Here is a 25,892-nt window from a genome sequence, read left to right as displayed (position 1 = left end):
GGGGACGCTGAAGTGGCGTGATGGACGCAACCATGTTGGAGATTTCAAAGAGGGCTTGGAGCATGGGTAAGCCTTGAAAAACAAGGCATTTCTTGCTTTCAAAATACACTAAGAAATGGTTCCTTCCAGAGGTACAGGGACGCTGGCGTCTTGTTGGGGGACTCTACTTACTGTTACGGCCCAGTTCATCTGACCTATTTTAAACACCCGGCTTAAGCTTGAGTACGTTGTAACCTAGAGTGAGTGGACTGACAGTGACTAGAAGAAAAGAAGTGTGGGCAGATGACCAGTTCAGACTCAGACATTTCCATCCAGCTGGATGAATCTGACCCCTGAACTCTAAATCTAGGTGAATTTATTCATATGAAATGCCTTGAAAAAGCTACTTTTAGATATCTTCAAAAACCTCTTAAATGAGGAGTTTTCAGGGGAAAGAAACCATACTATGAAATTCAAATATTATTTTTCTAAAATTTTTTGAAAGTAAGACTTTTAGTTTTCTCATTTCGACATGAGTTCCAGAATAGGTTAGATTTTTAAAGGGAAAATATATCTCAAATACTTCATGACAGTATTAAGAAAACATTTTGTTTGGACCAAAGCAATTGCTTTGGTAGTCTAACTCAGCCCCTAAACTGGGGAAAGGGTAGAGAGGGGAAAAAACCAACACCACTGAGAGCAGCTATGTAGAAGCAGCAATAAGAAACTGTGAGCGCAGCTCACAAGGACATCTGCTCTTCCTTGGGCCAAATCTGTTGACAACTGGAAATAGTGTCAGAGGTAGAACTGACGCCAACCACGTAAATCAGCTTGGGAAGCTGGAAGGTCCTTAGTTTTTAAAATTCATCCAGTGCAACTAAGTTGCCTTTTGCCATGCTGACCTCTGCCATATGCACCTTGTAGGTTTGGAATATGCCTTGTCCCACGCCAATCTGAAGACCGGTATGATTGCTATAAGTGCCACTGGTACGAGGGCAAGATGAGAGGCTATGGAATCTGTGAGTAAGTAAAACCCAACGACGGACTCTGGGGAAAAAAGGGCGCTCCACGTGTTTAAAGGGTGAAATGTTCCCACCTCAGTGTTGGAAGGCTCAGTCACAGCGTAAATCCCAGGGTAATTCAGGCGCCAGAAGCTTTTGCTTTAGAGACGGGCAGTTTGGCTTCTTCCCGAGCCCTGTGTCTCCTGAGCGTTAGAAGAGTAAGAGCTTCTCTGCAAGCTATGACCATTGGAGCTACCTGACGTAGCATCCTCTGTGCCCTATAGGTGAGGATATAATTTTGCATTCATGCTTGTTGTTGCAGAGCAGAGAGCGCACGGTGTGCCATCAGCCCTGGACAGACTTGGTGGAGCACACAGCTCGCTCCGTCTCCCCTGGCCATGCTGTCTGAACTCAATCTTGTGTAGAATAGGTTCCTTAATGATAGACGAGATTGTTGGTCTGGAAGTCATAACTGTTATCCTGAAGGGAGCCGGTTCTCCTAATTTGCTTTTCTTGCTCACTCAACTTCTTAGCTTAAGAAATGGAGTCCAAGGTTTCATTTTTTACCTATCAAAATGCTTCTGGAAACAGTCGTTTGCACACCTGCATCACAAAGCGCTGCTGTGAATTTGGCTTTTGTGAATTTGGAGCCCAGTCTGCAAAGCACTGTATTGTGGGCGCATGGTGGTATCCCAGCCTTACCCACCATCTACCTACCTTCCATTTAGAAGGCCAGAAGAGGCAGCGGAGGCCTGCTCAGCAGGTTGTAGGTATAAACCAGTTTCCTTTGCAGCCTACGGGGTTAAGTGGACAGGGCCAGCTTGCTTTGTTTATGCAGCAGTGAGCGCGACCGCATCGTCTTTGGTTAGGTCACAGGTGGCTTGTAGCCAAATGGGTTGGCCAATGCGAAGACTGGACTGCCTGTTGTTCCTGCACATATTTACCCCGGCTTTCACTGAGCCAACTGTGGCAGAGGGAAGCACGCAGCCCAGCTTTCCAGCTGCTTCCTATGGGCTAGGCCACCTTCCTTCCTACAGACTGCAAGTTCTGCTCCTTATTTATGAATGAAACTCAGAGTACAGGACATGCAGAAATCTCGAGGGAACTTGGAGCCAACTGAGTAGTGTTGTGCTAGTGTCTTTGGTGTCAAATGTGAGAGCAGGTCGATAACTAGAGGTGACAACCCTCCTTAGCGTAAGTGCTTTCCCTGTTGTAGCAGTGGAGACCTGCTGGCCAGCATGGGCAGAGCTAAGGGGAGCTCTTCTCAGGGGGATGAGCCCAGGAGAAGGGCTGGTTGGCGAGCACAGAAAGGTGAAGGTAAATCTGGCTTCTTGCTTGATCTGATCTAATCCTACTCTGGATTAACCAGTGGTCACTGTGTCCCAGGTGTTGGGAGGCCAAGGACTGAGTGGCCTCTCCCAGGACAAGTCCAAGCCTAAGTGTTGTGTCCTTGGATAATGTTGAAAGCTAACTGTGGAGTGACTAGCTTGGGCGATGCCCATTCCTAATAGTGACCAACTACTGGCTCCAGAGTTATCAGTCAAATATTTGGAATATTTAGCAGGCAGATGAGCCTAATCTACTCGCTTACCTGGCCTCCTACTCCAATAGTAGCTATTAGTCACAGTCTTAAATTCTGTCTGTCTGTCTCCCTGCAGGTATGGGAATGATATGGTCTACAAAGGTTACTTTAAAGACAACGTGCGTCAAGGGTTTGGGATATTGGAGAAATTCTCAGCTGAGCATCCATTTAAATACACAGGACAGTGGGAAAATGACAAGAAGAATGGATATGGCGTCTGGGAAGACAAAGATAGGTAAAGGTGGTATGAATCAGAGCTGGCTTTCGGTGCCTCTGTTGGCAGGAGTAAAGCCTCATGTTTTGATGGGGAGACTTGGGGATGAAGGGGGGATGTGTTCAACCCCTGCTATAAGGCTTGAACTCCTTGGGAAGCATTATATGAATTGAGTTTGTGCAGTACATCTGGCCCTTGTACTGCATGGAGCATTATAGCAGGTAAAACTTGTCTCAGTAACTGATACATCAAATTGACGAAGAACTAAGAAAACAGGGAAAAAACCATAATTTGTTTTCTACTGCATTCCAGAGGGGAGAGATACATAGGGACATGGCTCGACGATCACAAACATGGACAAGGCATTGTAGTAACCCAGTCAGGTGTCTGCTATCAAAGGACATTTCATGCTGATAAAATGGTGGTGAGTACACCTTTTCAGCGGATTCTCTAGATCAGCGGGATGCGGAATTCCCCATCAAGGGCAGGATTAAGATTTCACTTCATAGTTAATCTTTGAAGGAAAATAGAAAGCAAGAAAACTTAAGCATTGGTATTTTACCATAATAATGTTTTTGAAGAACAAGGCCTAGATTAAGTTTTGTTTCTTATCACCTTCCTGAGGTGCAGGTAGGAACTAGATGTGAGACTGTCACTTCTCCTTGCTCACACTAAGACACCTTATAGGTCTGGCTGTTTGACTGACCATCAGGTCACAATTATAGACCAGAACTCATATGTGAAGTGCTGCACAGTTTTATATCATACTACATCTATCTTAGAGATCATTAAGTCTTTACCTTTCCAATGTGAGCTTACCTATGACAAGTTGGCTGTCCGGTTCATTGAAAGTTTAGAAGTTGGTGGGGAAAGCAAAAGGAATTGGCATCGCTAGAGCTGGCTTGGAAATAAAAGCGTTTCTTCTCATGAAAAATACGCGCTTAAAAAAACAAACAACCCCTTCCCCACTCACCAAATTAGGACAAAATGTTTAGCATGGAAACTTTGTCGGAAGGGCTTTCCATAAATTCTCCATCTGCAGGGAACCAAAATAAAGCTGTCTTTTGGTTTGCCAGCTGCCAAAGGCTCCTTTAGCTTCACAAGGCTTCCGGGTGGGGAGCAGTCGCTTCGGTTTTCCTAGTGGAAAATTGGTATGGCCAAGAAGCTTCCCTTGGAAACCTTTTATTTTTGCCAGAAAGGGCACTTTCCATCAAGAAAACCATTCCAGCGGAAAATGTGTTACAGCTCTAAAAGTGACCACATTTTCTGGCTGGTACGGGTACATATAAACCTTCAGGCCCAAAGCGTGGGCTAAGCCCCAACAAGAAGAATCTTTCCCCATTGGTATAAATTATCTTGTATCTGTTCTGCATCTTGGTGTTCCTTCTCTGAAATCCGTGCTACTGTAAGCAGCCGTGGGAGTTGGGAGGTAATGGAATGAGTTATTTAATGAATGCTTAGGAGCTGCTCATTAAAGCCCCGTTGACTGCACAGCAAGGGACAAAGCTAATTCTACATAGCAACTGCCTTCCTCTTTTCACTTAATCATCTTGCAAAGAATGACACAATTGGCTACAATCACCTAAAGGTCATAGGATTGGGAGGACCAGAAGTTTGACCCCTATGGCAATTTTTGGCAACCTTTCTTAGAACAGGAGCCTGCCTTTTATTTTTTTTTTTTCCTTCTTCTAGGGAAATGAATGCAATAGTACTGTTGTTTAAAACCTCCTGACTATGCAGGACTTCTCTGTGCAGTGATGCCTAATGGGTTATCTCTAGAGCATGTCCTTGCTTCTCTCTTAAGCATTGCAATGATATGTTGGGCTTTCAAAAGGGTTCTCGGAATCTGCAGCCCATGAATAGTCCAAGCCAGTAGCTGTTTCTAGATGAATTTGAGCAGATAGGAAGTTTATGTCATGCATTCACTACTTCTTCTTTTAAATGAAGGGTTCTGGGATTCTGCTCTTGGAAGATGACTCAGTCTACGAAGGGAACTTCACAGAAGATCTAACATTCGTTGGAAAGGTGAGCACTTCCTTCATCTTAGCCTTTCTATACAGTTGCTTGCTTTCCAAAGGGGACGGTGGATTAATCTTCAAAGTTCATACCCTCCCGCTCCATTTTCCCCAGTTCCCCAGAAAATAACATTTTCCTGGTTTTTGGATTTATTTTTTTTTCTATTATCAGTCTCATTCACAGAAGGAAGGCTGCAGCTGAGAGACTTCGAGTAGCTGGGGGCTTTGTGCATTGTTTTGGTTTTTACGGTTTTGTTTATATTGTGGGTTTTAGAGTTTTTGGCCGTTGTGGGCCATTTTTGGCTGTGCTTTGCAGCTGCAGTTGGGATGCTTTTGTATTCTTAGAACAAATGTTTTAGCCTTTGTAGTGGTTGGGAACACAGGAAATGATGTATAAACCAAACGGAGTTACAGTACCAGCACTACGCTAACGTAACCCAGTGTTAACACAGCTGAGGGATCTTGGAAGCTTAATTTTGCAATCTGGACGCTGCACTGACACGTTCGACATTTTGCGGTTGATCTTTAACAGAAATATCTGCTCAAAGTGCTCATAAAGTGCCCTGTTGCGGGGAAAACTAGTCCTCCGGCTTGTTACAGAAATCTGTGATGAGTCTGACAGGAAGTCTGCGATTATATCAGACTGAGTGGATGTCAAAATAGACACTTGGTAATGACTGCAAATGAGCCCCGTCATTTACTGACTTGTCATGGGAGGAAGAGTTTGTTATCATCTTCTTCAGCCAGAAGAGTCGGGGTGGATTTTTGCAGAGACTGATTATAGTGCTTAGATACTGCTTCCTCCAAAATTAATGTTTAGTTTTAGTGGTTAGTCCAGAAAAATCTGTTCTTTATCTAAGGATGGAGTGCCTCCTGCTATTAGCAATGAGGATTTCAGGCTGGTATTCAAAGCCAGACTAGTTATGATATTGTTTGGCTTTCGATTTGATTTAATTAAAACTTTTAAGTTTGAGTCAAGCTACTGCATGTCTTTATTTGCCACAGAGACTTTAAGGTTTTTCTTGGTAGCAGCAAACATCTTGAAAGCATTCGTGGTGAATACCATGTGATTCTCCTTACCTGAGAGGCCAAACTTGCTTGTGGTTTTAACAAGCAGAGGAAAAACAGAGGAGAAATTGAAGTTTCATGTGTTCACTCTAGGTTAGAAAAAACTGTTGTCAAATTTAAGCCAGACAATTTTATAACTCGGAGAGGATATTGGGTATTTGTAAAGCATAATGCAAATGTTTTCCTCTGCGGTTGTGGCGGTCTTTCCCCTCCAGAATCCTATGTGTGTCATTCAGTAGCAAGGACATGTTTTCTCCAGTGACTGTCACCTTAATGACTCTATTGCTTTGGATGCTGAAAATGTGCACCTCCATGCTGGAAGATGTTCTTAGTCGCTGTTTCAGGAGCTGGCTCTGTTGAAAAGAGAATTTGAGATCTCGGTCCAGCTTGTTTCCTCTCTCTAATGAGATCTTGGCAGAATAACCCTTTATTTCTCCATTGCAGGGAAAGCTGTCATTTGCCAATGGCTTCATTTTGGAGGGAACCTTTACTAACAAATCGGGCCAAGGTCTTCAGATGCACGGCACCTTGAACACATCAAACGAGCAGCTGGATGACAGGATAACCAAAGCGTGAGCAATAAGAGCTGACCTCGCGGGTCATGGCTTGTATTTTGACCCTACCTAGGGGAGTATGGGATCAATCACTACAGGGATCAAGGCAGTCCTTGCCTGAACAAGTTGATCTTAAAAACTGGTTTATATGCAAGGAAAGAAGGGGAAAAGGAGAGCAAAATTTGTCATTTAATGTTAATGCCACATAGGAAGCAGAAAACAGATGTTCCGCTCCCCTCCTGCCAGCATCCACCCAGAGATACTCCCATCCTCAGACTGGAGCGAGTTTTGGAGGCTTAACATTTTCAGCGATTTGTGCATGTGTGTGCACACACACACACACATTTCTGCGTATACACACAGATGGGTCTGAAGCTACAATGGCAAAGCTGGACTGCTAAAATGCATCACTTGCTCCTTTTCTTTTCCTCTGTGCTACTACATGAATATTACCGGCTGATATTGTAGAGGTGGGAAAGCTACCAAAAATCACGAAGTGAAGCACGGCATGTGAAGCTCTGAAGAGCCTGAACTGGGTGCTGCTCTGTGTGGAGGAAGGCTGGGGAGCCAGGATCAGAGCTTCACGGGGCGCTGATGCTGCTTTGGCAGGCAACGGTGTGAATGCAGGGCAGGAGTAACTGAGCTGAAGCTATCAGGCCACATCCTTTGGTGTAGACTCTTATCTTTGGGGCTGAATCCCTGCAAAGGGATGCTCTGGTTGCCAGGCTGGAGGGCCTGGGTTCAGCCAGGTTAACCCAAATGAGGGAGTCCCAGTGGAAAAGACAGCTACCTGTCCACTGAGGGGAATTCCTCTTGCAAAATCCAGTTCAATTTCCTCTTCTTACCTCTTCAAAACATTTCCAGTTGATCAGAATATCTATGTTGCAGAAACAGCTCCCGTTTCCTGTGCTTTTCAGGCAGCAGTAGCTACTGGTGGTGGTTGCTCAACTGCCTTCTTGCTCTCAGTCTTTTCTGCAGGCTTTCAGTTGAAATAAATAGTCTATATTTAGAAACATCCATAAGTGGAGCAGACCGCCTGTGATCAATTCACCAGCAAAGATTCAGATTATTGACGTTCCACGGACCAGGAATTTTTCTTCACCCAAAGTACCTTGTTGCCAGGACAATAGACTTGAGTTGCTTTTCGTCGAATTACCAGTTAGGCACTGCCATCCTTCTCTGCTCCCATAGTTCTTGTGTTAATATCTGAATCTGGAGAACCTTCCATATTTGAAGGTGAAGTCTGAAATAATTGAGGAGGGATGCAGAAAAGCCTAATGCCCTGTTATGTTTTGCAGTCAGCTGGGCCTTGAGGAGTTCCCAGTGGAGAAGAGATGGAAGGGAATCTATGACCAGTTCCTGGAGTTCATCCATTCTGGCTGCAAAGAAGAAACGGAGGAGTCTTTCACGGGGTTCCACATACAAACGAGCAAGGAGCTGCGGAAATCTCAGGAGTACCTCTTCTGCCAAAGGTATGAGTATCACGTGCCCTCGTCACAACAGAGGAGCCCATTTGTGTGGAGAGATAGTGGTTTACATCAGGGTCTGCCATGTGTTAAAGTTATGAACCCAAGGATTATCCAGTTGTTCCTGCTTATGAGACAGGAGGATGAATTTCAAGCCTGTATTTAAGGTTGTGCTGTTGAAACTGATTCTTATAAGTGAAAATTTGGATGCAATTCACTTGAGTAAATGTAAGCATCTGCACATGACCTGGTCATTGCTGGCTCCTCTTGTATTTGAGGGAAACCTAGCTGACATCATCAGCTGATGCAGAGCAAACTCATCTCCCCTTAAGAGAATACCTAAAATAGATCAGACAAGCATGTGCAGGATGCAACCCAGGCTGGTTGTCAGGGGAGCCGAAGGCAATTCCATTGAAAAGTGTAGAAAAATTCATTTGTTCTAAAAGTCTTATTGCCCCTTTGGAATCTACCTGCAATACCACTTGGGATTTATCCCAGTGCTTCACTGTGTGGTTTTCCTTCCTCACCTCTCATGTTTTCAGGGGGACTGAGGATGTATCCTGGAAGATAGAAGATATTCTAGAAGATCTTGTCCAGCACCAGGGCCTGGATTCACTACAGACTTATTTAGAGAAGGTAAAGCTTAAAACCATAATGCTCCATGTCTGTCCATAAGACACGGACAAAGGTCGTAACAACTTTCTGTTGCTTTCTGGTAGCACATATAACATTGCCAGTGACTTCAAGAGTTTTCTCTACATTATGTGTGAATACCTATGCTTGTGAAGAAGAAGGTTAGCCTTTGTCCTTTTTGGACACTCATTTTGTGTACAGCTATACAGGCCAGGAAGTGATTATAAAGCTTCACTCTTGGTTCCCAAACTATGTCAGGGAATAACCAGCTGCTGGAAATTATTAATAAACTTCCATGCACTCTCAGTGGTTGTTTTTCACTCAATTAGCCTTTCCCTGAAGCACCCTTTGCTCTCTCTCTTGAATATCACAGCAAATCTCATCAGAACAACAATTCTACTAAGCACATTTCTGCCTGATAATGGGAGGAGAATTGGCTTGTTGCAGCAAATATAAACCAAAATTATAGCTGATTACCTCTAGGCTTGTTCTCCTTTACTGACAAGAGAAGATTGGGTGGCCTTTCAGTGTTACCCTCTACTAATGGCAAGGGCTGACTTGTAAAATTTAATTTTCCTCTCTCACACAGGCATTGAAGTCTTCCCTGCACCCACTGGGAAAGCTGCTGAAAGCCTTGGCAATAGCTTTTCAGGCAACATATTCTGGGATTGGGGCCAACAGACACTTGCTGACTATGGCACAAGAGGAAGTCAAGTACTATGCCAAGAAAATATGGGAGTTTTACCAGTAAGTCAAGCACACCGAGTCCTTCCAATGGGTATGAGCATAGAGGGATTGTGGAGTAGACCATTGGGAACATTTTTCCAGGTGACAGGGCTGCTTTATTTCACAGCATATTTCTTGGGAGAGTTGCCTCTGAGTGGTGCTAGGTAAAGAGTTATATGCAATAACTGAGGTCACATGGACCTAGAAAATCTTTATTACGCTCATTGCTCAGTACGTGACCCAGGAGCTTTAATGTGACTAAATCTCACTGAGTTATGGCAGCTCAGTGAGCTGCTGCCCGTAATAAGATTTCATCTAGATAAGCAGAAATATGAGCAAGAAACCTCACTAAGTAACAAGGACAGCAAAGTATATCAGAGCACACAACAGTGATGTTCGATATCTATGAATGAAAAATAGCTTAAGCTTAACATGCCTCAACTCAACAAGAGTTAAGGCAGTCTAAGCACGTTGTTGAGGCTCGGCTGATGTGGGTAGTGACTCTAAAATGAGGTGGTTCAGTTGTGTGGTTGTGCCCATGGACCATTAGGGACTGGATCAAAGGCATGATTGGGGTCCTGTTGCTGTTTGAATATCTTTTAGGAGAAGATACAAGAAATGCCATAGTAGGCAGAGGTGGGGAACTCTGCCTCTAGCTGCACTCAGGGTGGTATTGCCTTGAAAATGAGTGGTTGGATAAAAGCTCTGTTGTTACCTGTGTAGCCTTGTGTGCTTGAGGAAGGCTGCCAGCTCTAGGACGAGGGGCTGTCTGTCCCGGAGCAGTCTGAGAACAGCAGCACAGCTGGTGGGAACAAGTCAGATTTGATTCAGTTCATCTGAGCTGTGTTCATGACCAGTACAACAGGGCTCACAACTTGAGCATTGGTTCACATAAAGGTGCTTCTGGGCTCAGTGCATACCTTGGAAAGCTTGCTTCATGTCTCAAGACCTTTCGGATACAGTGCGGGGAGGGAGACCCACCTTGCTCTGCTGTGCCCCTGGCTAAGTTTCCTAGGCTGATATTTCTACACCAAAAAAAGGCAACCTCTCCCTAATGCCCGTTTAAGATGATGACGTTTTGGCTTGGCAATGCCAAGACAAACCCAAGCTACTTTTCCAGAGTATGAACTTCCTCTAATGTTTATAGATGGATTAGAGAATTGGTTGGCATGACAGATCCTGAAACCTCACGTCCCTTGAGTGGGAGTACAAGGAGATGGTGCTCAGTGCAGACCACAGTTAGGATCTCCAGAGTGACCACCCTACTCTTCAGAAGCTATGGAGAATTTTGAAACACTCGTTCCTGGTGGCTTCTGCTGGTAGGGGAGAAAGCCCTCAAATACTGAAACTTGAATACTGAAATGCAAGGATTACAGAAAGCTTTAGTAATACCCCACTTGATGCTGGGACAGCCGAGCTCCTCACTTGTGAATAACAAATTACCCTTAAAAAAAGGAGGGATGGAACTAAAGCTTGGTTCTGCTCCTCTTCTAGGGGTTTGCTCCATCTGGCACTGGAACAGAAAGGCCAACTGCCTGCAAAATGTATGGATGGAGATACAAGGTATGTCTCACCACTGGTGGTTTAATTTTAAGCTGCTTGGACATCTGGGGTGTCTTCTAAAATATATTAAGTGCTGAACAGATTGTATTTGTCCATTTGAGTCAGGTTTACTGCCCACACTTCTCTCTGAGTGTAAAGCTTTCCGTAGTTCTGCCTGAAGCATGAGAGCAACTTCTAATCGGAAATAGGGAGTACAGTGTGGGAAGTGTGGCAGAGGAGGTAGAAAACACGATGTTCCTAGAATAAGAAGGTAGGAACAATTGAGGGAGAGCCAGGTTTAGGCGTTTTGGAAGTAGGAAGCATCATCTTTCTTCAGCTGTCCCCATCTGGTCTGGATTTCTCTTTGCTGTAATCTGCAGCCATCTCCAGTGGGCCGAATGTAGCCAAGAGGTTGGTGGAATGGTAAGCAGCTGGAAAAGGGCTTTGTCTGAATTTATTTGGTCTTTGTCCCTTAAGAAATAACAAGTGGTGTACTGAAACAGCTCAGGAAGAACAGCTGGAGATAGGTCTCTGGTGCTCCAGGTTTCTCCCAGTGAGTATGGAGATCTTGTGGAGAAACAGTACCCTGTCCTGTCCTACGGCATAAGATGCACTTGCATCTTCAGCTTGTGGGCACACGCAGGAGAGTGTTATATAGGTCACTCCTGTCCAACGGTGCCATTGAACTCAAAGGTGGAGGAAGGAGGGGGGGGACCAGCAGAACACCTTGCAGTCTCAGAAGCTGCTTCTTCTGTTGTGTTGTGTGGCTCTTGGTAATATCCAGGTTCCAGGCATCGCTGTAGGACTCTGCTTTGCTTTTCTCTGCCATAGTGACCAGAAGGCATGCAATGTGGTCCTGCCGCTGATTTTGCCCTGCTTCTACCCTGAGCTTTTCATGCTCTACATGCTCTATCATGAAAGAGAAGATGACCTCTACTGCCAAGGGATCATGGACCTAAGTCTATTTCCTGACATCAAGCTGCTAGAGTTCCTGGATGTGCAGAAGTAAGTGACAGTTTTGCAGCCCAGGATGCAACCCCATGATACCAGCTGGGAAGGTGGCAGCCAGGGAAAGCTCTGATGGCGCAGGAGGAAAGGACTTATAACCCGTTCGTGGGTGCATTGTTGGCTGTAGCACTGAATTTTTCCCTAGGCTGCCAGAGCAACTCCTGTTGTGGAGTGCCTGCAATACTGTCTGGAAGGACAAGACTGACTAGTGGAAAGCTGCTATTATCTACACTAATTTTCATTTTTGTGTAGCAAAAATCTCCTTTTCTAGCTCACCAAAGAAATGCTTTGCTCCAACACAGGACCAGTCAGACAGAGTCTATAAAAGGGCCATAGTCCATCCAATGGTATCTGCTGTAACTATGCAAGCACACAGTCTCAAGACTGGGGAAAGGCTGTGGAGCCAGATGTTCCCTTCATCCATTCCTGCAGCTAGATACATCTCTGGAAATGATATGTGAGGACCAGTGACTCAGACTTAAGAGGCATGTGAGCTCTCCTAACACAGCATCATCCACAGCTCAAGGACTTAAGCAGGGTAGCAGGAGACCCAGAGTCTCAATTTAGCAATTCGATTCAGTCTAGACTCGGTGGAGAGGAATGGAATCTGAAAGTGCCAAAACTCTCCATTGATTATTACAGGAGCAGCTGTGAGTAAAATGAACCCTACACTCAGGTTAATGAGTCTAAGCTCTTAATTCTTGCTGTAGCAGTGTAACAACAGGAGCAAACTCAGCCTCATGCACCTACAAGACTTTAGCATCAGCTTGAACGAGGAGATAAAAACAGTCAAAACTGACTTAGGGTGGAGTTAAGTCATGGACATCTGCCTTCTAAATTTTCTCTGTAATCTCCCTTCAGACACCTCTGGCCTCTGAAAGATCTCACCTTGACAACCAACCAGGTAAGAAATAACGCTAAGCGCTAGCTTTGGTGTGTTCATGAGATGACACTGGGGCTGTGTGTTGGTGCTAGCTAATGATGGAGCTTCACCTACGTACCCACAGGGCAGACTGTACTCAGAAATCAGAGCTACGTGACGTGTCGATTACTCATGATCTGTAGCTATTGCATGTGAATTTCCAGGGATGGGAATATGAGCTCTGCATAGGATTGCTTTGTAATGCTCTGCTCAATGGTGTTTCAAAGACATCAGTGTTCAGAGTGGCACTGTAGACATCCAAGCGGGTTCAGAGTGGCACTGTCTATAACAGCTTTATTTTGCCCTTTTTTATGGGCAGCAGCAAACATGCTTATTTTGGGTCCAGTGCTGAGGAGCTATGTGGTGGCTCTCGGGGAGATGCTCTTACAGAGACACAACTCTTTCTTTGTCTCCCCTCCAGAGGCAGTCCCTTATCAAAGACAAGTGTTTCCTGTCTGCCACAGAGTGTTTGCAGAAGCTGATGTAAGTCACTGTCCATAACCTCCGACTGACAACCAGGGATTTTCTGTTTCTGGGAAATGCCAAAATTTACAACTGTTTACAAAAGCATTTCTGGGTCAGCCTGTGAGATTATTTAAAGAAAGGTTGTTTGCATTATTATTTCTGTTTAAATGAAAAAGTAACTTCTATAGAATTCTTCCCCCCACCCCCCCCAAATATCAAGACAATATCAATTGGGTTTAAATGCAACCCTCCCCTGGCTAATCTCTCCCCTTAATTTTGTGGAGATATTCCTACAAAAAATCTGACTTTGATGAAATGGAGTTCACTCATGTCAGTGTGCATAGCAAATTGGGGCTGGCTGTGACTGCCTGGTCATGACAGAGCCCATTGCTCCGGACACATGGAGTTCACGAGGGTTATACATCCAGTGTGGCATCCGAAGATGTTAGTGTAGCAAAGCAGAGCTCAATTTAAGAAGCTCAGCTTGATTTATTGGCTTGAAGTCCAGCCTAGGGGATGGTACTGCAGTGACGAGTGGGAAGGAAGTTAAAGGGGAGCAGGGAAGTGTTGTGGGATCCATCAGACAGGAGCTCTCGGGTCCCTAAGTACACTAGTCCTGGTGGGAGCCTCCCTATGAAAGCCAACGTGACTACCCTTCTGGGGAAGGCAGCACAGCCTACGTGGACCTTTGCCAGATGTTACAGCCGTCGTTAGGGGCAGAAGAGCCAACCTTACAGATATGACAACTGTATTAGTCCCTTGATAGAACTGCCCAAAGTGATTCGTCCCATGCTCTTTAGTTTTTATTTGAGGGACTGTGACTCAGGTTAGTCCTGTCTAAAATGAAAGACTGACACTAGGGTGAGCAGGTCATACCCAGGACTTGGGAAGACTTAAGGATGATGTTACACCCTGGTGATGCCTCTTGGCACAACCTTGTTGCCTTCTTCTCCATTTGAGAAGATTGAAGGACTTTTTTTGTAACATGACAGTCTGCTCTGATTATTTATTTTTTTTTTAGTTCTGCTGCTTTATCACTTTAGCTGTGTAGTGGAAGCATCTTTGACATGGCTGTTTTCATACTGACAGCACTACAGTGGATCCCCGGGAAAAGCTGGTGATCCTCCAGAAGACCTATGAAGAGATAGAGAGCACAGTGTCCCGGGTGGTAGACAAAGACTACAAGCTCCCCATGGATGACCTGTTACCCCTACTGATGTATGTTGTATCCCGAGCAAAGTAAGTGGAAGCTTTTCATTTCCCAAGCCCGTTGCTGTGTGATACCTCAAACGGAGAAAGGACAGGCATGTTTCCCAGCCATAGTTTAAATGAAAAACCAGAGCCTGTGTTTTAACATGCTTTTTCCTGAGCTGTATTGGGTTTCTCTGTGCTACTGTCTGCCAGCCGTGGTGTGGTGGTGTTGGCCGTGATATAAAGTGGCTGGAGACTTCCTGAGTGTCCATCTCTTACCCGAGAGGATAATTCAGGGTTGTCATGGGAAAAGTGGTCCTACCTGCATCTCGGGTTACTGTAGAAGAAAGGAACACGAAGCCTTTGAAGGCCAATTGTTGATGTCTCCAAGGCATCGCCTAGATATTGTACATCTTCTATTTTCTGTTCTCAATGGGGCACTGTGATTCAGTTTGGAGACTAGGAAGGTCTTGAACACTCACCATCTAGTAATTAGACTTTTCCTGTGTAGGAATGACTGTAAATGTAACACATTTCTGCCAAAGAGGCTCTGTCTGTGGTGCTTTCACTGTAACTGCAGGAACCTGCTTACATCCAGTAGAATGAAACTGTACATTTTTTTTCTTGGCAAATTTGAGTCAAAATCCTTGGCTGACTTCCTGGATATGCTTGGTTTCCAAAAAAGGGCGAAATGTTTAAACTTGGGGCCATGAAATCCAGAAGCTTCTTTTTTTTTTCCTTCTTCCTTTTTTATCCCTGCAGTCATGTTGGATGATACAGGTTTGTTTGCTAGGCAGCTTTCTCAACTGTAGATGAGAGAGGGGAGTAAGAAAGACTGCGAAAAATAGAGGAGTTTAAATTTTCTCATGATTGAGCATCTTCGCTGAGATCCAGTCACGCTGGATACCTCAAGGACCCAGCCTCCAGATGATCAAAGTAATGCACAAGGAATCAGCAATGGATTTCCCGATCTGTGCCTCTTCTCCATAATCTGATTTCAAACACACACCCACAAACACCAGTGCCAGATTTGTTCTAGTTGTGACTTTTTTTTTCTTTCTTTTTTTTCCTAGAATACAGCACCTGGGAGCTGAAATCCATCTGATCAGAGACTTGATGGAGCCCACCAATCGAGGAGGACTGTACGACTTTCTGTTGACAGCACTGGAGGTAAGGAAATGTTTTCAACAGCGACAGTTGCAAGCTGCAGTAGCCTTTCTTGAATAGTAGATACTGATGTGCTTTACTCTCATTAATTTTAGAGAGCTGTTTATATGCCTAGCACAGGAGGTTATTTTCCTTCTAGTCTAAAGAATATGCTTATTGTTCATTTATAAAGTGAAGATTTAATCCTGCCTTTGGGGGCAGTATAGCTTCACTTTGCATACAAGAGACCAGATTTTGGCCCAAAGTTCCAAAACTTCTCCTTAATGTATTGCTCTGTTCTTTGCCCAGTCATGCTACGAACACATACGGAGGATAAGACTCCACCAAAGAGAGAACTGCCATGTTACTCACAGCTCCTGAGCCCGAGGACCCGACGGGAGCCTCCTCCCTGCCACACTTTCTTGACCAAACACTGTTGGATGAAGAAGCAATCAAGTCACTGCTGTTCTGCCTGCCTTTAAAAAACCGAAGAATGGTTATTTATCAGATGAGGGTTTCTTGCTGGCTTTTCTCATAGACTAGCTGTGATAGTAAAGCACAGACATATGGATGCCGTGGGCTAAAAGCCTTTAATATGCAACCTCAGCTTGTGTTTGGGAATCTCGTGGTGGAGAGTGGCCAAGGTTTCTTTTACCCTGCAGTTTTATTTCACTTTCCTGCAAACAGCAATCTGCCTTGAAACCTCGTTTGACTGTTCTCTCAGATGCCGTGTTTCTTTTGCACTGGGGAACCAACAGAAGGGAGAAGAGGTTATTTTATGGTCAAATGAAACCACAAGAACTATTTTGGTGGGACTGTTTCTGGTTGGCAGAAATGTGGCATGGACAGGAGAGGCTGCCTCCATACTCCTAAACAACCTGCTCCTGGACCGAGGTGGCTTTTCCTGTATCCCTAAGAGGAAGGTTTTTCCATTCCTCTTCTTACCTATGCCAAACTCAGTACCTCTCCACTGCATTGTAAAGCTGCTATTGACTAACTTCCTTGTTTTATGATGATACTTACAAGTGTATCTTTAAACTCTGCGGACTCCTGTTAAATCTCAGGGATATCACACTTGCACCTTGAACATGCTAGTGCTGCTTTGTAATTCTGCAGGAGTTTCTGTGTGCCTAAAAGGACATACATTGTCCTGGGGTGAGAAGTCTCGAATCCTGGGGAGAGAAAACATAAAACCACCCGGCCTTCTGCACTGAGAAAGCTGCAAAACAACTGTTTTTTCCTAGGTGCACAGCTTTGTGCTGACAGATCACCCACTGACACCAGTGGGGTGCAAATCAGATTAGAATCGGTCTGGGTTTTATGCTGCCTTTATAAAAGGCAAATGGATATTTGGTATCCTGTTCCTATCAGACAAAAATAGTAATGTCTGAGCTGCATATTTAGAGCAAAAGCTCTTTTGAACTAGATTTTAACCTGCTTTTTTTTTTTACAGTTTAAATTACAGTCTTTAAATTGTCCAGGTCTGTGACTTCAGGAAAACAAAACAAAACTCTACAGGCTGTTTCCTCCTGTTTATCACAAGTATTATGCTTTAATAAATAGTACACTGATTACAACAGTTAATATATTGGTATGAGAGTATCCTAACGTATGTTTTACAGTAACTTTGTATTTAAATAAAGCTGTTTAATTTTTAAAAGATTCCAGGCTTGTGTAATTTTTATTCCAATCTTGCTGCTGTCTTCAGGCATTTGAAAATTTGCTTTCCTTTATTTAACTGTAGAAAATAAGTGGCTCCCTTACCGCCTTGATCATTCATGGGAATGGAGAATTTGAACTACAAATTAGTTTCCTAATGTAATTGTAAGAAAGACTGTCAATAAAACTAATTTTTTTGCTTCTGTTCCCTGCCAAATCGGTAAAGAGAACATGGCTTAAACTTTAAGATAATTTCCTGCAATTAAAGTACTATTTTTGACCCCTTTGTCTCACACTGATCACACTAAGCATTAGCAGGCCCTATGAAAGATGGCTGTTGCACATCTTCAGAGCTGAAGATGCTGTTGTGCAGACAGCTCAGGTGAAGAGAAAGTGAGTGAGTAGTTGAGACCCACCTTCCCTACCATGTTGGCCTATTTTCTTCCTCCCTTAACTCTGTTCCACAGGGAAGAGCAACTAACTGCAGAAATTATGTCTCTTCCCTAAGAACTGCTGCCTGGATTTTTGCATCACAGCAAACTCATGCCATCCATCCAAATGAGGATGTAGTCTGCCGGACAGTAGTGTCTAAACCTATCCTGGGTAAATTGAGATACTGGGTTCTCGGTGTAACAGCTAGACTTGTATTTTTGCTGGTTTCACACATGAAATGAAAAGTCCTGTTCATCTAAGCAAACGCTTTATAAAATTGCAGTGTTTAAAGTGGTTGGTGCCAATACCAGTTGCACAGCATGCAGTGAGACTGGGGAATACAAGACCAAAACCATGCTTTCCTACCAGTACACTGATTGTCAGCTTTAAACCATTGCCTCTCACCTCTATGAAATCTCACCTTATTCATATAAGGAAGAAAGCTCCAGCTGCCTGTCTTTGAGAATGTAAACAGACATAAGTAACAGCTGTGAACTTTTAATTTCAGAGTTGCTTAAAACTGGCAGTTTTCCAGTCTAAAGAAACACCCTGCCAGAAGGTTGAATCACTGAGATGTAGTCACAGCTGTTAAAAAAAAAAGAAAAAAAAGAAGAGAGGTCTGTTTTCTCCAGACTGCATTCTTCCACACTCTGGGTATTGATTTTAATTTCAGGTACCGCTTCCTACTCAAAATGCAGAACTTCTACTAGAAAACAGGACATGCAAAATGCATGCATATACAAACTCTACAGGATTATCTAGAAAACAGTGTGATTTTTCAGCCTGCTGAGGATGTCTATTGTACTTTCTAAACATACGGTTATTAGTTGCTCTTACTGGTCATCTGCTTGAAAATTGAGGAAGTTCTTGAGCTATAATTCAAGTGAGCCCTAAAGGGGCAACTAAGGTAACAGTGTGCAGCCATTTGTGCTTCTAGGCTTTCTCACCAACCAGTAAAAGCAAGAAAGAGGCATGCTTCACTGGAAATACTCTTTTAGCCCAAGGGGAGCATTCAGGTTGCAAATTGTGCTATATAACCATGCAGTAGTGCTATTTGGTGTGTTAACAGCATGGCTTTTTTAGGAGATAATATGAGGGTACTTGCTAGCTTCCCTGATTAATCAAATCTCTGCTCGATAAAATACTGTGCCTTGAAATAGCGTGTAGAAATGCGAGAGTACATTCAAGTTCCTCCTTTTGAGCTTGGGTGGATCACATGCTTAAATTATTAGTGGCAGATTTGCTATCTGCACTAATTTGCAATCAGGACTCCAGCTTCCTGATTAGTATGTTAAATTAAATCCTGCAGGCCTTGGAGCAGTATGAAAGCTGACCCTACCTGAGACTTTCAGCTGTAGAGAGATACCACTGTACAGGACACTAGTACAGTCAGCTCTTCCACATCCAGGTTACAGCTGTTCAGCCAGCTCAGGCTTCAATAGAAGCCAACTAACTAGGGTCACCTAAAAAAAACCCAAAACCAAAACAAAAACACTGAACTGAGCTGCACCTGGAAGCAGGACAGGTCTTAAAGTAATTTAGCTGTGACCAGACAAAGCAGAGCTTAACTGCTGGAGCCTGCAGTACAGGTTTGCTGTGTGTGTACAGTGCTCTCGGAAGCAGAGGGAATATGGTGCAGACCACTGCAGTCTCAGTGTTTAGCCCTGACAGAACTAAGCTTGGTCCACAGAGAACTTCTATTCCCCTTCCCTGAATGTGCACTCAGTAGTAGGGGTCATAATATAATACTAACATGATTTGGGTTTTTCCTTTATCTGAGATTTTTTTCCTGTCCAATTACTCTAGATACTCAAATGCTGTCAACTTAGTCTTCTTACGAACGTACTCTCTCCCCACTCTATATTAAGGCTCTTTGTACTTAAACTGCAACAGTGATTAAACAGGGAGGAGTCAGTCTTCTACACCCATGTTGCAAAAGGTTCATTTTACAAAGAACTGAATAAATAGGAAGTTAGAGTAGTGCTGTATCTATTGCTGCTTTCAAGTGGTGGAGCAATGCCTCCGGAGGTGGAGAAAGTGACGTCAGGTCTAGTTTCTTGAAATCTTCATTAGCACTCAATGATGTTAACACCTTCACAGTCCTCTTTAAATCAAACACTGCATGGAGCATGCCCAAGGTGGAAATGGCTGCTTTTGGAGTGTTCTTTGCCGAAGCTTCATCATCGAGGCCGTTTTCCAAGACAGAAATCCTGTTCTCTGCAATAACTTTGAGGAAGTTGTAGAACTCTTTGTAGTCTATACCCGTGCAAGACTTCATGATCAACTAGGGGAAAAAAAAACAAACTAGCACTGAAATGGAAACAACTCTCTTATTTACAGTACGAAATACAAAAACATATTTTATCAAGCTAGTAACTATCTGGAATTAGTAACCATGTGTAAGCATATTTCTGTAATTCCCCAGTGGCACTAAAATTCTTTACCTTACTTGAAATGCCACTAGCCCCAAAAGCAACAGTCTTGTTTCTTCTAAGTACTAAATGGCTGTGTTCTTTGAAACTATTTTTGAAGGATATCAATCTAGCAGCAGTAACAGCATCCAGAAATAAACTTTACATTTGTTTCATACTTAAGATTTTGGAAGCATACAAAACTGCTTGGTATAGTTATGTGTTCTGAAAGCATCACTTTGCAGATGTGCAGACACAGAAACCTGCTGCCACCTTCACCTTAATTTTGCTTGTTTCAGATTCACTGTTTTATCATGAATCGTCTTCAAACCAGTTCTTCTGTGTGGGGTTTGTCTTATCAGTTCTTCTGTTTACATGAAAAAGCATTTTATAAATTAAAGGGGAACATAAACACTACATAAAGGATTGATCTTGCTGCTAATAGTAACCTTGATAGTTGAAGAACAGAAGTTGACATAGCAAATATGCGCTGGCACAAGCCTTTCCCTATCTTACTAAAGTAATACTTGATTTCCTGCAAAATGAAGCTGTCACTAGTTCCTACTTCCATATGAAACATGTATGAATTCCAGGTATGAGGGTAAGGACTTGTGTGTCTCAGAAATCTCAAGGCGGTGAAATGCACCCTGGAAATAGATGATCCTCTAATAGAGAGTCAGGCAGCCAGCATCATGCTGTTATACCTGGCATTGTAGGTGCCAATCATCCATAGGGTCCTTCCATTCATTGATTTCCCGCTGGACAGCTGCTAATTCATCCTGGAGGAAGCACCACATTATAGCCACATTGCAGCCATTCACCCAGTTGTGGTTAATGGAAATAGTATCCTCCTGAAGGAATAATTTAAACGGTTACTAGGCTCTATGTAAGAAAGTGCGAGAAAACAGCTGTAACATCACTGATGCCACAAAATGTAAAATCATGTTGCTTAGCAAGGGAAATGCTTCTTTGGCACCACTACCACCACTATGTTGAAAGGCTGTCTCTTCCTAATGTCCCTGGACAACAAAAGCTTGTTTCACTCTATAAATCGGCAAATGTCTCTAGTTCCTCTGTCTGAGCATAACTTTTAAGGCTACAAAGGTGGAAGAAGGTGGTGGGGAGAAAGGAACAAGTTTGTTAATTTTGGTTTGTAATCATGAAGACCAATTTGTTAGCATTTTCCATTATTAAATTACAATTTACAGTTAGAAACCAAGATTAACAACTTCACCATAAGTCCACCTCACCTAGCATCCTATTTCTCAGTGACTAGTAGCATCTAATGAGGAAAAGCATCAGAAAAGAGGGTTCAGACAGCTTCTTCAAGTGTACACTCTTCCAGCTTTCAGTGGTCAATGACACAAGGAGCTTATGAGTTCAGGCTTCCTCTTAGCCATCATCTTGAGCAGCCACTGATAGACCTTTCCTCTGTGAATCTCTCTAAACTTTTTTGCAGTCCAGTTAGACTTTTGGCATCCACAACAGGCTGCGGCAATAAAAGGTTGATCTGATTCAAGCGTGCTGCCTGATTATCTCTCCATGTTATGAAAAGGTATCAGTTATCTTACCAGATTGTAAACTTGATGATGCCATCCACTGGGGATGAAGACTATCTCCCCTGCTTCCTGCACAATTTCAACAGGGGGTTGACTTTGGTTGTAGCGAGGGTAAACGCTCCTGTCCTGAAGACTAGGTGCAGTCACGTCGAAGGGCAAGTTGCCATGGCGGTCTTTCAGATACTCCTCCTGTCCTGCGGGGTATAACAGCCATTTCTTTCTCCCGCATATATTGGCCGACCAGCTATAGGAACGGAAGACATCAGCATGGAATGGAGTCCTGTGGGGCAAATCAGAGGTTTAAGTAAAGACAACGCCTAAAAGCTGTAAGAAGACTTAAAGTCTCTGAGAATCACACATACACACAGAATCAACCTCTACTATGCAAACCTGATCCCACACTGTCATTCTCTTAATTTAATTTTGATTGTTTTATGTATTAAGAGGCCAATATATCTACATAGTATTGCAGTGTTTTATATCCTCTGTGTTTCTCCATCAGTTAGTTTTGAATCTGTCCCACAAACAGCTCAGTGGCAGGAGATTCTGGGATATGAACTGATGAGAATACTGTAAATGCAACTTTATCACCAATGCTGGATTTAAAATTTTCACCTGCAAAACATTTGACCAACTCATCAGCGCCCCTCCACAGCTTCTGTTGACTCTGCAAATCACAAGTGGCTGATGATCTCCAGGGAGTTTCTGCTCCAAAACCTTATTACATAAGCTAGCTGACAATTTTTGCAGATTTTGTGTGCACAATGCAGGGCTTTTTGAAATGCAAAAGCACTTTAGCTGACTGCATAAGGACAGCTCACATCCAGAACCAAATGAGCTGCTTGAGAAACAAGACTGGCTGGGTTCAGATATATATATACTGTACAGTACGGCCACACTGCCTCTGCAGCATGATGCTATCCTGAAGTACGATGTGATAAACCCCTGTAATATTAATCTTAAAAAAAGAGTATGCAAGAATGACAGAAACCACATTGCCTTACCATGAACCTTTAGGTCCCATGTAGACAAACCGGTAATCATCCACAGCTATAGCATCCCAGTATTCATTCAGCCAGTCAGATGAGAAATACACAGGGGTTGTATACACATCTTGCTCGGGGAAAGCTCTTAAAAAGATAACATGTTGGAAATGGGTCTCAGAAAAATGCAACGTTGCTCCTTCTACCTCAGGTTCCAAAACCCAGATGCCAAGACCAATCAGGTCTCTAGCAGGCCATTAATACTTAGCTGCCATCTCCTCTATATCAATGACAACTCTGAGTTGCACGCAAAATGCACACAATAGTGTTTTTCTGTCTCCCAGGAAAGCTGTAAAGGTTAACTGCTATTTGGGAAACTCCTTCTAATTACTGCAAAGACAGTTCCTAATAAACACATTCTTGTGAGACTGCTTGTCCAACTGGATGACATATTGGGGGTGTGAGGGTTACGAGGGAAGCCAGGCTGTGGGATTTTGCCAAGTGTGTGGCCTTCTCCCACAGGTTATGCTGCTCATCCTAGGCTGCATGTGCAGACTTTCTGTAGCGAGCCACAGAACTGGTGTCTGGGAAAGCAGACAAACAGAGAGGCAGAGACTGACAAATTTCCTCTATTGCAAGTCACTGGTGCACTCAAAAATGAAAACAAGAGCTGATCACAAGAAAGTTGGATTAAGAGCAAGATACGCTTGAGGAAGAAGAGATTTGAATGAAAAGACATAAAAGTCCTACACAGACATGGGGAATGGACAATGCATCCACCTCGCAAGCAGCAGGCTGGAGGAGAAGGAAAGCCAGAACAGGGTGAAGAGAACTTTAACGAGAGGGAAGGTTAACAGAAAAGAAAATGGATGATAAAGGATTATAACTCACACATGCTCACTGAATAACATAATTAGAAATGTTCCCCTTCATTTTAAGAAATAAGGTTTGCACTGTAGCAGTCAAACAAAAGCCAAATGTTCCAGGCACACAGTTTCCACAAGGATAACATACAGTCATTTAAAATGTAGATGAAAAGGAAAGTGCTCAAGAATGTCATCTCTTCAGGAAACGATGAGCTGTTTAAGGATCTTGTCATGTGAAGTACCCCAAGAACAGTTCAGTGTAAGACTGATATTTTGGTGGGCAGGTGCTAAAAAACAACACTGGTGGCATGTAAATGCTCGGGCATTAGAAGATGAGCATTAAGGCTCCACAACAGTTCTTTGCTGTACATGGCACACAGGGTTTCCACGGTGTTCTCTTACCTGCTCAGGTGCCAGTCCTTTAGATAAAGGCACCCTCGGGATGAACGGTAGTCATTTTTAATGTACTCTTTCCAGTACTTTATATACTCCTTGAAGGGGAGCTCCTCCTTTGGGTTAGAATTGTACTCCTTGACATCACAGTTGGCAACAGGTACTACAGCCTCTCCTGAAATACAAACTCTTTGAGACCAGGTGGGGACAGAATAACTGATACTGAAACTGAACTCCCTTAACATTATCCACTGCAGCAGCCTCTAAAATCTGGGCCCTATAATGCTAAATACAGTACAAACACATAAAGCAACAATCCCTAGCCCAGCTCTCACTACCAACACCGCAATTCTAGGCAAGCATGATTCAGACCAGAAGTTATTTATTTAACGTGACCTGAATTCTTCTCTTAAACTACATTAGAAGTGGGGTATTGATTCCTGTTAAATATACTAATATTTTACAGCATCAAGAGGTATTTCACTGTAACTGCAGAATACCTTCCCCTTGCCTGGGGAAAATGGCAGGCTGCTCCTCTGGTTAATGTTAAACAGGTATATAAATTGGTATGGTTAAATTATACAACACTTTTAATTTTATTTCATTGTGGGAAAAAAATGAGAGATTGGAATCTGCAAAACATAAAAGCATAAGTATAGAAAATTAAAGTATTAACTTAGAAAAAGGTCTGGAGAATTGCTTGGTTTTGTCCAGTGGTTCTATTCCTAAGATTTAAAAAAAGCTGTGTCATTTATCATACATGTTTTAATTAGGTATTAAAAATGCCATGACTTACCAAACTTCTGCAGCAGATGATCAAAGTTAGGCTTTCCATCCCAAGTAACCCAATTTCTCCTGCTGCCCCAGTCTTCAGTGAACTTAGCTGAGAAAATACAGGGATGGTTGGGAATCAAATAATCCCGGAAAAAGTCTGAGTAAGTGAATGATTCTACTTTTTCAATAAAGTCAACGTGTCCTCCTGGGAGGCAGAACGCACCCTGAGATGAACTGTTGTAGTCATGAAAAAAGGCAGTGGAACAGGCAAATGTTGCCCTGTCCATGCAGGCTGGATACCCTTCCTGGCTTAGCCAAGACAGCGTTGACCAGATGCTATGGCAAAAAAACCTGCTTTAAAACATGACTTGAGTCTCTAAATCCATGAAAACTCACAGGAAAATATAAACAGCCAGAGGTAAAACAAGAAGTCATGCAGGATCGTCCCACCACATTGGGCTAATTAGGATCTTCCATAGTTTATAAAGCTTAATGCTGGTGGGATATCTGACAACAAAGTCACCCTATGGATGTTGAAGATGTTGCTTTTCCATCACCTTCTTGCCAGGGCGACCACGCTCTCTGGGGACGACCAGCAGAGGCTGGTTTCTTCCTAAAAGAGCAGAAAAATTCATTTAAGTGGGATATCCCTGCTAAATGAATTAACTGCAGGGGTGGAGGGAAGGAAAATCCCTAAATATTTGGGGCCCTGGGAAATTGTACTGGGGCTCACCCCTTTGTCAGGAGACGATATAAGTTCTGGTACCCCCCACCCTCCCCAGACCTTTCTCTATGGGCCAGGGAGCAGTTACAGGTAAAAATAATAAAAAAGGACGGTAGATAATGGTGAATAAAAGGGAAGTGTCTGGGAAGGCCGGGGGGAGACTGAGCACAGAGCGGGAGGGAGGAGGCCCGAGGGCAAATGAGGCCACATACCCTGCAGGGATGGGCTTCAGGAGAGGGGAGACACGGGAGGTGAAGGGGAGACCGGGCTGCTCAGGGCGGGGAGAGCGGGGCCGCCATGAGGCGGTTTCCCCCTCACAGAGCTCCACCGGGGTGGGTGGGGGGGTGGTGGGGAGGAACCCGGACACCACAGGACGTCGCACACACCGTCCCCGCATTGAACTCCCGGTCCGACCGCGCATCCGCGGCCCGCAAAAACGGAGAGGACAGCGGAGGAGGGATACTCACCCCCTACCCTCCGCGGGGGAGAACCCCGGGGCGAGCGGCAGAGGCGGAGGGTCCGGACTCCCGCAACCGCTCACGGAACCTCAGCGCTGAGATGGCGGCGCCCGGGGGGGGG

At 43.8% G+C, this 25,892-nt stretch overlaps 2 protein-coding genes across 12 annotated transcripts in view; one reads left to right on the top strand and one right to left on the bottom strand.

The window, feature by feature from the left end:
* Positions 1 to 17,174, top strand: part of ALS2CL (ALS2 C-terminal like) — a 46,402-nt gene extending 29,228 nt beyond the window's left edge. For 7 of the 8 annotated variants that reach the window (XM_049798867.1, XM_049798865.1, XM_049798861.1 and 4 more), the window contains 16 exons: positions 1 to 66; positions 904 to 1,002; positions 2,639 to 2,797; positions 3,089 to 3,200; positions 4,724 to 4,801; positions 6,304 to 6,431; positions 7,712 to 7,885; positions 8,422 to 8,515; positions 9,102 to 9,259; positions 10,733 to 10,801; positions 11,612 to 11,785; positions 12,650 to 12,692; positions 13,132 to 13,193; positions 14,265 to 14,414; positions 15,440 to 15,536; positions 15,822 to 17,174. In XM_049798867.1, the coding sequence (XP_049654824.1) occupies positions 1 to 66; positions 904 to 1,002; positions 2,639 to 2,797; positions 3,089 to 3,200; positions 4,724 to 4,801; positions 6,304 to 6,431; positions 7,712 to 7,885; positions 8,422 to 8,515; positions 9,102 to 9,259; positions 10,733 to 10,801; positions 11,612 to 11,785; positions 12,650 to 12,692; positions 13,132 to 13,193; positions 14,265 to 14,414; positions 15,440 to 15,536; positions 15,822 to 15,893 (1,735 nt within the window). In that variant the 3' untranslated portion in view covers positions 15,894 to 17,174. Of the gene's footprint in view, positions 67 to 903; positions 1,003 to 2,638; positions 2,798 to 3,088; positions 3,201 to 4,723; positions 4,802 to 6,303; positions 6,432 to 7,711; positions 7,886 to 8,421; positions 8,516 to 9,101; positions 9,260 to 10,732; positions 10,802 to 11,611; positions 11,786 to 12,498; positions 12,693 to 13,131; positions 13,194 to 14,264; positions 14,415 to 15,439; positions 15,537 to 15,821 lie in introns of those variants that run through there. The other variant, XR_007505847.1, reaches the window with a different exon arrangement.
* Positions 17,175 to 17,222: 48 nt separating this feature from the next.
* JMJD4 (jumonji domain containing 4) lies at positions 17,223 to 25,879 on the bottom strand. 4 transcript variants are annotated; one of them, XM_049798874.1, is made up of 7 exons: positions 25,781 to 25,879; positions 24,612 to 25,202; positions 23,825 to 23,990; positions 22,578 to 22,703; positions 21,586 to 21,853; positions 20,719 to 20,865; positions 17,223 to 19,887 (listed from the first exon to the last, which is right to left on the bottom strand). In XM_049798874.1, exons 2-7 carry the CDS (start codon positions 24,874 to 24,876, stop codon positions 19,576 to 19,578), a joined length of 1,284 nt encoding a protein of 427 aa, XP_049654831.1. In that variant the 5' UTR covers positions 24,877 to 25,202; positions 25,781 to 25,879; the 3' UTR covers positions 17,223 to 19,575. The 4 variants fall into 4 exon arrangements, with proteins under 4 accessions (XP_049654831.1, XP_049654832.1, XP_049654833.1 ...); XM_049798875.1 differs by lacking the exon at positions 25,781 to 25,879 and adding an exon at positions 25,526 to 25,631; XM_049798876.1 differs by lacking the exon at positions 25,781 to 25,879 and adding an exon at positions 25,323 to 25,398.
* Between the last annotated feature and the right edge of the window lie 13 nt (positions 25,880 to 25,892).

This window comes from Accipiter gentilis, chromosome 4 (assembly GCF_929443795.1).
Source record: "Accipiter gentilis chromosome 4, bAccGen1.1, whole genome shotgun sequence".
NCBI classification, from domain to species: Eukaryota; Metazoa; Chordata; class Aves; order Accipitriformes; family Accipitridae; genus Astur; species Astur gentilis.
This window is presented reverse-complemented; position numbering and strand designations above follow the sequence as displayed.